Below are 8,727 nucleotides of genomic sequence, written 5' to 3'. Positions count from 1 at the left end.
CTCCGGCAGGGGGATTGGAGTAGATGATCTTCTGAGGTCCCTGGTTTTGGTGATTTCTTTCCCAGTATAAAAGCAGAGCTCCAGAGCTGAGAAGGACAATTGTTTGGAGCCTATATCTTCAGCTGGACCTTGAGTTGTTACGATAAATCTTTAATGTAAAATCATGTTATACTAAAGGGTTTTGATTTGAAATTCTAGACTTCTGTGAGCAGTGGACAGCATGGAGCAAAATACACCATCAGCTTGTTCTTGGAACATCAGTGGGAAGATGACAAATGGGGATTAACCAAACTTACTATCATCAAGGAAATAGAAACACCATTTGAACCAGTAGAACTTGCTATAACCAACAGTAAGTAGCCCAACATGGAATTTACTGAAGGCTTTGGTACTGATAAGAGCTTAATGTTTTTGTGTTCCTTTTCAGACTCAAATCTGAGTGCAAGGCTAATGAATGTGACAGTGGGAAGGTTCCTCCCAGATGTAGAGCTTGTGAGCTTAACCATTGAGGGGGCAACTGTTGCTGTACCTGAAGCCATTCAGCATGGGTATCTAACATACAAGATCAGATATGCTAATGGAAGCAAAGCCTATGTAATACAAGTCCCATTTGATGCACCAAGCATTAAGGAAGAGGTGTGTATTGACACTGCAGCATACCATGGTATAGAAATGACGAAATGACGATATCACTTGGTGACTTTTATTTTTAAATATTGTTTTCCTAGTACGTGAAAGAAGACATGAAAGCATACACCCTGAATGTCACAGTTACATTCATAACCCATCCATCAAATGAGAGCTTCGCTGTCCCAGTCATAACAGTGTCCACTGTTAAAGACACAGGTAAACTAGTGGAACTTGAGCAAAACTGTACCAACCTGGCTGTGAGCTCAGCTGTTAGCTGGGCTTACTTCAGCCAGCGGTGCTGTCAGTCTTAAACAGCCCTCTTAAACTCTGATGATAGCTAGCATGCTGTCTGACTCTTGGCTGTATTACAGTACTGCCCAGTGCAAGAGGATTTTGTGATGGGAGGAACCTTCATCTCATTATCACTCGTGGGAACATTGACCAAAACTGGGTACCCTTCATCTCAGACTGGCACCTGACCCCAGAGGCTGCACAGAAGTACAACTACAGCCTGAGGGACAATGGCACTCACTTGGCAGTCTCTGTCCCTTTCCTTTCTTCCCTTTTGAACTATGAGGTAAGGATGCTAACATGTAGCAATTAAAAGGCATGCTCTGGCTGTGAGACATGAACATGATATACCATGTCCTTGAGGGTCATAAAATAAAACCTCCTTCTTGGGCTTCAAAGGATTAATGGAGGACTATTTGCTGCCCTTGGAAGAATACTTTTATTTCCTTTGGTTAATATTGATAGAAATAGTCAAGAAAAATCTTTTCCAAGCATTTCAAGGTTGGGCCATCTTTAGAGTTTGTACTGCAAAACAACTGAAAAAGCTCATTGTGTTGCCTTCTAGATTAAAAAAAAAGTCTCCTATGGATTTGACTTTGATTAAGCATCATTACCTTTAGCTTGTGATAATCTGCCCTCTTAGTTTTTGCATACTTGAGTTGAAGAGTGTCTTTATGCTCTTGCTTAACCTGTGACTGTCATCTGTAGGGTTTTCATACCTCTGGAATAAAGGCTTCACTCCGCTTAACCTTGAAGGATGGCATCACCTTGGCTAAAAGGAGAGACTTCTCAATTTCCTGCAGATTTTCACCTTCAGAGCTAATACGTAATAATAAGTTGGGGTTTAGCTATTAATACTCTTTGAGTTGCATAATTAAGTCACATAAGCCCATGAAGTCTGAAATGTTTCTTGTGATACCCTATCTGCCTGTCAGATTTCCTATACAGTAATATGTTACAAAGCAAGTCAAATTACAGATAGGAATGACTGTCCTGTCTAGTACAGGAGAGAGGGAAGGAGTTGGGAAACTCTACTTCAACTCACGCTTCCAAAAGCATGAAGCTCTTGAAAGGGTTTTGGGATTGGTTTGGGGTTATTGTTTTGGGTGTCTTGTTTTTTTTGTTTTGTTTTGATTGGGATTGGTTTGGTTTGGTTTTTTTTTTTTTGTGAGAGGGTTGGCTAGAGATAGGGAGGATGAGCTTATAAATAGATCATTCCAAAGCTACTCATCTAGTTTGAATGTATTAAATATCTTGGCTAGAAAAATTCCTTTGAGAGGGGAAAGACCTCCTTGGAGGAAAAAGGTGAGTGAAATCATGGATTTTACCCAGGTAGTGCACATTCTACTGGTAGTTAGCCTGAAGAAAATCAAACGTTAATACTGAAGAGCCTTGCTCAAAACTTAATCCTTGTGAGTTACTGAAACACTTGCTAGCAAATCCATTCAGAACCTTTGTGTCAAGCTAGGCGACAAAACAAAGGAACTTGAGTCCCAATTTCTATAGAAAACTGCATTTTCTTTTCCAGAGTGCCTGCCTAATGGCACAGTGGTTATTACTGCAGTGAAATTTGTAGGAATTTCAGACCTGGACACCAACCAGCTTGTCTTGAGGGACAGACAATGTAAACCCAGCCTAGTGACAGAAAAGACTGCAACCTTCAAGTTCAATGTGAACACTTGTGGAACAAGTAGAAAGGTAAAGTTTTGGGGTAGGGTTATTGCTGGGACTGGCAAAGGTTTAGACTTGAGCAGAAGCTGCAAGAAGGTCACAGCTGGCTTTTTGATAATTAGTATACCTATAGTCTTTTTCTGAGGATACTAATTTCAGTTGGATGAAAGTCCTTATTTAGTAAAAAGAGTTTTCAAGGCCAGAGATGCTTTCTGAAACTAGCCTTCAGTTTGACAACTCTGAATTGTTTAGTGATAGACTTGAATGTGAGTCTACACTGTTGATATATACTCATATGCCTTGCAAAAGCTGGTTTGGTGTTGTTAATTGCCTAGAGTCAATCATTTTCCTGCTGCCTGCGTACTGCATAAGTAGAAAACAGGCAAAATAACAAAGGATTAGAAGCTGCTCAAATTCAGGTCACCATAAAAGCAGCTTACTTCTGCATCTTATGTTAGACACTGATTCTGTCAACAGAAAAAAATGAACTCTTAGGCCCAGTGCATTCCTTTCATGGCTGTTAGGTCAATTTCAAGGTATTGTTGGCTAATAATCTGTTTCTTCCCGACTATGGCATAGCTTTCAGCTTTAGTGTGGTAGGCATAGAGCTCTTGACCAGTAATTTCTGGCCATTCCTAAACACTCTGTGCTCAGGGCAATCTGCCAGGCAAGTGAAGAGCTGTGCATATTGTGTCAAAACCAAAGTAAACTCTAATCCAACTGTCCTGTTTGTAATGATGTGTGTCTCTCAGTTCAATAGCACAACTATGACGTATGAAAATGCTGTACTCTACTTCAGACCTGGCAATGATACACCAGTATACCAGTAAGTGCCATTCCCTGAAGAATGTTGCCCAAGGTATTTTGGTTTCTAAAATCTAATGTTAAACCTCTTCCCTCAGACTGAAGTTTGTGTGCTCGTATGCAATCAAGCAGACTGTTGATGTCAGATACGAATCTAAGAGGAACCCACCACCCAGTGTTAAGCCAGGGCTTGGCTCTCTATCTCTTTCACTGAAGCTTTTCAAAGGTAAAATTTATGATTAGACTTCACGGAATGGTTGAGGTGGGAAGAGACCTCTGAAGGTCACCTTGTCTAAGCCCCCTGCTCAAGCAGGGCCACCTAGAGCAACTTGCACAGGACCATAATCAGATGATTTTTTTAATAACTCCAAGGATGAAGTGCAAACCTCTGTAAGGCCTCTAATGGAGGTTTTCCATTCCAGAATGCAACACAAATGACCAAGTATTTCTAATGGATGAGGCAGATACTTGTGTCATCACTCACACAAGTGTGGTTTTCCTGCTAGGTCTGGATATACTAAAAGTTCTGTGTAGTAGGTATGATATCAACTTCGTTCCCTACCAACTGCCTGAGTGTTGCTAAGCAGAGTTATCACTAACTGAAAAAATCATAATCTGTGTCAGAGAAAGAAGCTACTTATGATACTGCAGTGAAACAGTCACTTCACAGGCAGAAAGGGCTAACTGAAGCCTGAACCAAACCCTGATCCTGACTGGAGTGGACCTGATCCATTTTTATCTTTTTTTTTTTTTTTTAAATATAGAGACAGTTTTAAATTAACGTCTTACCTTAATGGGGTTTTGCAGGAGGACTAACTCTATCTGGATCCTCAGAGCCAAGGAATAGAGTTCAGATCTTATTTTTCTACCATCCTGTATGCATTTGCTAACATCCATATGCTCTCATAGATTTTATTATTCCTGTGCCAGAGCAAGTGGTGGCAGAAAGCAGAGTGAAGCAGAGGATTCATGAATACTTACTCTGCAAAAAGGAAACTCTAACATAAGTACTCTCTTTTAGACAAATCCTATTCAGACCCCTATCAGGAATCAGAATATCCAGTGTTAAAATACCTGAGGGAGGCACTGTATTTTGAAGTTGAACTGCTCCAGCCTGAAGATGCGAGACTGGAACTAAACCTGGATGACTGTTGGGCTACAAAATCCCAAAGCCAGGACAGCCTTCCACAGTGGCCCATCCTTATAAACGGGTAAGGAGGGCTTCCCTCCTGTATTTGGTAACTGTTCAGCACAAGGGCCCCTTACCTTAGCTGTGGGGAAGGGGGAAGAGGACAGAAATCAATTTGGATGCGTTGTTTTGTCCTGGCTATGCAATTGCTAGGCTGAGAAGTGCAGGTCAGTGTCAACACTGGCTATGCTGCCACCAGAAGGCAGGTCACGGGGGTGGCTAGAAGTGCTCCTAGCCATGAGCTTCCAGCTGGGAAGAAACAAAAAGCAACCCTGACTGTGGCCAAAGACAAAGAGCATGAATGGGGGAGGCTCTATCCATGCCGCTATGGCCAGAGAAAAACGGACTTTAGAGGAACATCCCTATCTCTATCTCCTTGACTTGTTTAAAGATTCGCTTGAAGTGATGAAGGTTTAAACTAAATACATTTTCACTTTCCCAAAAAGGTGTGAAAACAGCGAAGACTCCTACCGAACAGTCTTCCATGAAGTTAACTATAGTCTCAGAGTAAAATTTCCTCAGCACCTAAAGAGATTTGAAGTGAGGATGTTTACCTTTGTACAAGGCACAACTCTGTTACAAGAGCAGGTGAGATGTCCCCATGGTCTGTCGTGTGCTGTTGGCAGTCCTGGTACGTGAGCCTGGAGTAGTGCATGAGGCAAATTCTGTCCAGGAGCTGCCTGGAGCTAGTAGCCATCTCCTTGAAGTTGTAACACTCTAAGAGTAGTAAATAAAGACTGGCCCCTTAGCAGTGTTCAGTTCATCTCCTTTGAGGTCAGTGCAACACTAGATGCTTGCCAAATGAGACTCCCCTACACATAATATAAATATTCTTGTCTTCTAGCTGTATTTCCACTGCAGTGTAGTGATCTGCAGCAGTATGCAACAGCCTTCAGGGGCTGTTTGTCCAAAGAGATGCAATCTTGGAAAACACAGACTAGGTAAGAAAACAGGCACTTCCCAAGTCACTCCTGAATCTTTGCTCAGCGATGACAGACTCCTAGCATGTGTTGTACAGAAAATTAAAAGCTGAAATTTCTTGCTAGACCGCAGCGCAGAACCACATCCACATGGGCAAGTGTCATCTGGAGCAGTGCTTCTTAGGCAGCAAAAGGACTAGCAGAGGTTGGTGTCTATCTTAAATTACACTACTGAAATACTAAGCATACTGCTGTTGTAACGTAACAGACTTCTGTTTGTCTCTTCTCCCAGTAGGTGAATAGACTGACTTCTGATGGAGCCTGAACAAGAACTATTTAGTTTTATGAAGTTACAGTTAGGTGGCCTAAGTAAGCACAACCCATTCAGACTCACAAGTAAAGACATCCTGAAAGTATCAACTCGGAAAATATATTGATGGTGTCTACTGAGAAAAGGGTCAGCTAACCAGTATAGATGTACCTTTGTCTTCAAGTTAGTGTTACTCTCTTGTATTCCTCCACAGTGCTGAATTCCAAGTCTTTCTTTGTGACTTGTGTTGGACCTAGTTTGCTGAGCTAACATGTCCAAAACTTATGTCTAGTCACTTTGCAGTTGGAAGCATCTAGTTTGGGGTAGGGAGAGGAAGGTGGCAACAGGTGTGAAGTCAATTGAAAATGATTTTTGTCTTTTTTTTGAAAGCTTCAGTTTGAGCAAAGAAGTGCAAGGAGCTTAGTGTCAGTAAGAGAAAGTGTTTTTTGAAGCAAGATAGGGACGATCATACTTGGTGTTGTAGTGGCTATTGTCAGAAAAGCTGTAAATTGTGGATCTTGCAAGTGGTGTGGCTCTGCAATGTCAAGTTGCCTTTGCTAGTTGGGGGGAAATCACTCACAGGTAGCATCAGTGACTGCTTAGCTGAGTAAGCTGTCAGCCTAAACGTAAAAAGCTTCTAGTGAAGACTTGTAGTAGTTGTAGCAATGATAATACATGGACTCTATCCACAAAGTGTTAAGGATTCTTCCTTACTAGAGAATGTGGTGCTTAGGAGCTCCTGTCAGATTATGCTTTTTTTTTTTTAATAATAGGAGGAAAATTTCTTGATTTCTTCCTTGCATCTGAACAGTGATGTGAAAACAGTTCAGATTCAATATTGTATTTTCACGTTCTAAGGATAGCTATTGCTTAGCATAAGTGATTATCCCTTAGGGCTAAAGATACAATAATGGGTGTCTGCTTTTTAACTTTACATTAAATAGAATTATACTACATGGAATTGCTGTGAGGGCTAACTTAAGCAAGAAACTATTTTGTGAATCTATCTGCACTTTGTGAAAACATGTCTTGTGAAAGATTGTAGCTCTGATGCTGTAATACCTGTACAGAGATCCCACTAAACAGTTTGTGCTATAATTACAAGCCCATGTTTTAAGTATTGTCTGTCTTCCAGTTCCCTGCTAAGCATGTCTGACGTAGATGTCTTTGACTGTCATTTCTGGAAAAATCCGTGTTGGCTTCATGAGGAGGGACATGTCAAGTCCCTAGCTGTGCATCAAGTTTCTTTTGTACTCTGCTAGAGGAGTCTCTTTTTTTTTTTTTTTTCCTGGTTGGTTGGGGTTTTTTTGGTTACTGCTGTAATAGGTGCAGACTAAAGCCATGGAGTTGTGATGTTCAAGAATGAGATGTAGATAAATCAGCATGGGATTAAAAGGAAAATGCAGAACATATAAACCTGACAGCAGATTTGACGACAGATCAGTGACTTTGTGCTTAGTGTTATCCCCTATGTTAAGCCAGGGGGCTAAGTACCAGCTATTCCTCAGTCTGCGGGCACAATCTATTGAGAAGTCAAAGGACACACACTCTGTTAGGTGCAAAACCCTAGCAGCATATCGTAAGTATGGGCACTTTAGGTGATATGGTGACTTCCCTGCATATCTTTCATTATGCTGACAGTCTCTCAAGAAATGAGACTCTTATGCAGTGTTTTCTCTGGGTAAGTGAGTGACAATCTTCATCTGCCATGACAGAAAAATCAGGAAAAATGCAACAACCAAGGACGGCTGTAAGAACCAAGCATAAGGTTGGGCAGCCTATTCCTGTACTGCTGACTCGGCTTTGGTTGTGGCTTCCTGGGTTTCTGATTCCCTTCTTCAAACTAAGATTTGAGGACAACATCCCTTAAGAATAGAAATCTGGTATTTACAATCTCATCTAAGGTATTTTAATTTCTTTTCATAAATACTGAATATATCGTCTAATCTTACCTGTTGACAGAGATTTAAGAGCTGTTGAAAAGTAAGCTAATGCCCTGGTAAACAGTGGCTCTATGCTTCAGCTATTCTAAAAAGCTCTGCTTAGTGCTATTTTGCAAAATGAGAAGTATTAATAGATAAAATTGTCCTTTATCTTTTTGAGATGTTGGAAAATTCAAGGAGATTGCCCTTCATGGCTGGACTAGGACTTATATAAACCTTCTTGTCAGATTTTTTTCAGCAACATGCAAGACACAAAATCCATTTGAGTATCAGTAAAATCTTTTAAAGATATGACAGTAATACTCTCTCCACCTCAGAGGTGTCTCTTTATACTAAAATTCAGGAACTGCCTTCCTGGTTTTTTATATATATATAGAGAGAGAGAGAGAGAGATAGAGAGAGACAGAGAGAGAGAGAGATATAAAAGAAAAAAAATCCTCTTCAAGTGTTGTATCAACACCTCTTTGGCTTTTAAGTGAATATTTTATGACCACATGCTTTTCCTCCTGGTATTTGAGATGTTATTTTTATATCCCTGTTAACACAAGTTGAAAGGAGATCAATCTTCTTTGTTTATGCTTAATGTCTTCTGCAATTTCAACAGGTGAATGATAAAAGTCTAAGGGAAAAGAGAAGTCTGTGATTTGTTTTTATAGGAAAATAGGAACAATAATAAGTGCACTGCAGACAGTTATTTTCACTTCAAATAAAAGGTGGTAAGTCAATCCTACAAGTAGCCTCAATATATCTGGTCACTGATAGAAATGCAAAGATCTCTTTTTTTACTATGGTCAACAGTCAATGGCATGACTAGTATTTTAAAACCATGTACTGCTTTTGTGATTTAAAGCAACATTAACTTACTGTTAATACTGAAAAATTAAGAAAACTGACATCTATATTTTCTGGCCCTATTAATTTTTGGTATATTGCTTTGCTTTTTGTTTAAAATCTCAGTGTCCTCAGTAA

The 8,727-nt window shown here is 40.2% G+C and overlaps 1 protein-coding gene across 1 annotated transcript; it reads left to right on the top strand.

Annotated features, from left to right (window-relative positions):
• Nucleotides 1-198: 198 nt before the first annotated feature.
• On the top strand, nt 199-6,085 carry LOC104542351 (zona pellucida sperm-binding protein 2-like; the record flags this gene model as incomplete). The annotated part of the gene is made up of 12 exons (XM_010186624.1): nt 199-352; nt 428-636; nt 729-846; nt 1,002-1,207; nt 1,630-1,747; nt 2,450-2,619; nt 3,345-3,418; nt 3,495-3,622; nt 4,418-4,607; nt 5,032-5,173; nt 5,430-5,526; nt 6,030-6,085. Coding segments are annotated over 12 exons (1,662 nt in total), but the record flags the coding sequence as incomplete, so codon positions are not given.
• Nucleotides 6,086-8,727: the final 2,642 nt, after the last annotated feature.

This window comes from Mesitornis unicolor, unplaced genomic scaffold (genome assembly GCF_000695765.1).
Source record: "Mesitornis unicolor isolate BGI_N332 unplaced genomic scaffold, ASM69576v1 scaffold41866, whole genome shotgun sequence".
NCBI classification, from domain to species: domain Eukaryota; kingdom Metazoa; phylum Chordata; class Aves; order Mesitornithiformes; family Mesitornithidae; genus Mesitornis; species Mesitornis unicolor.
This window is presented reverse-complemented; position numbering and strand designations above follow the sequence as displayed.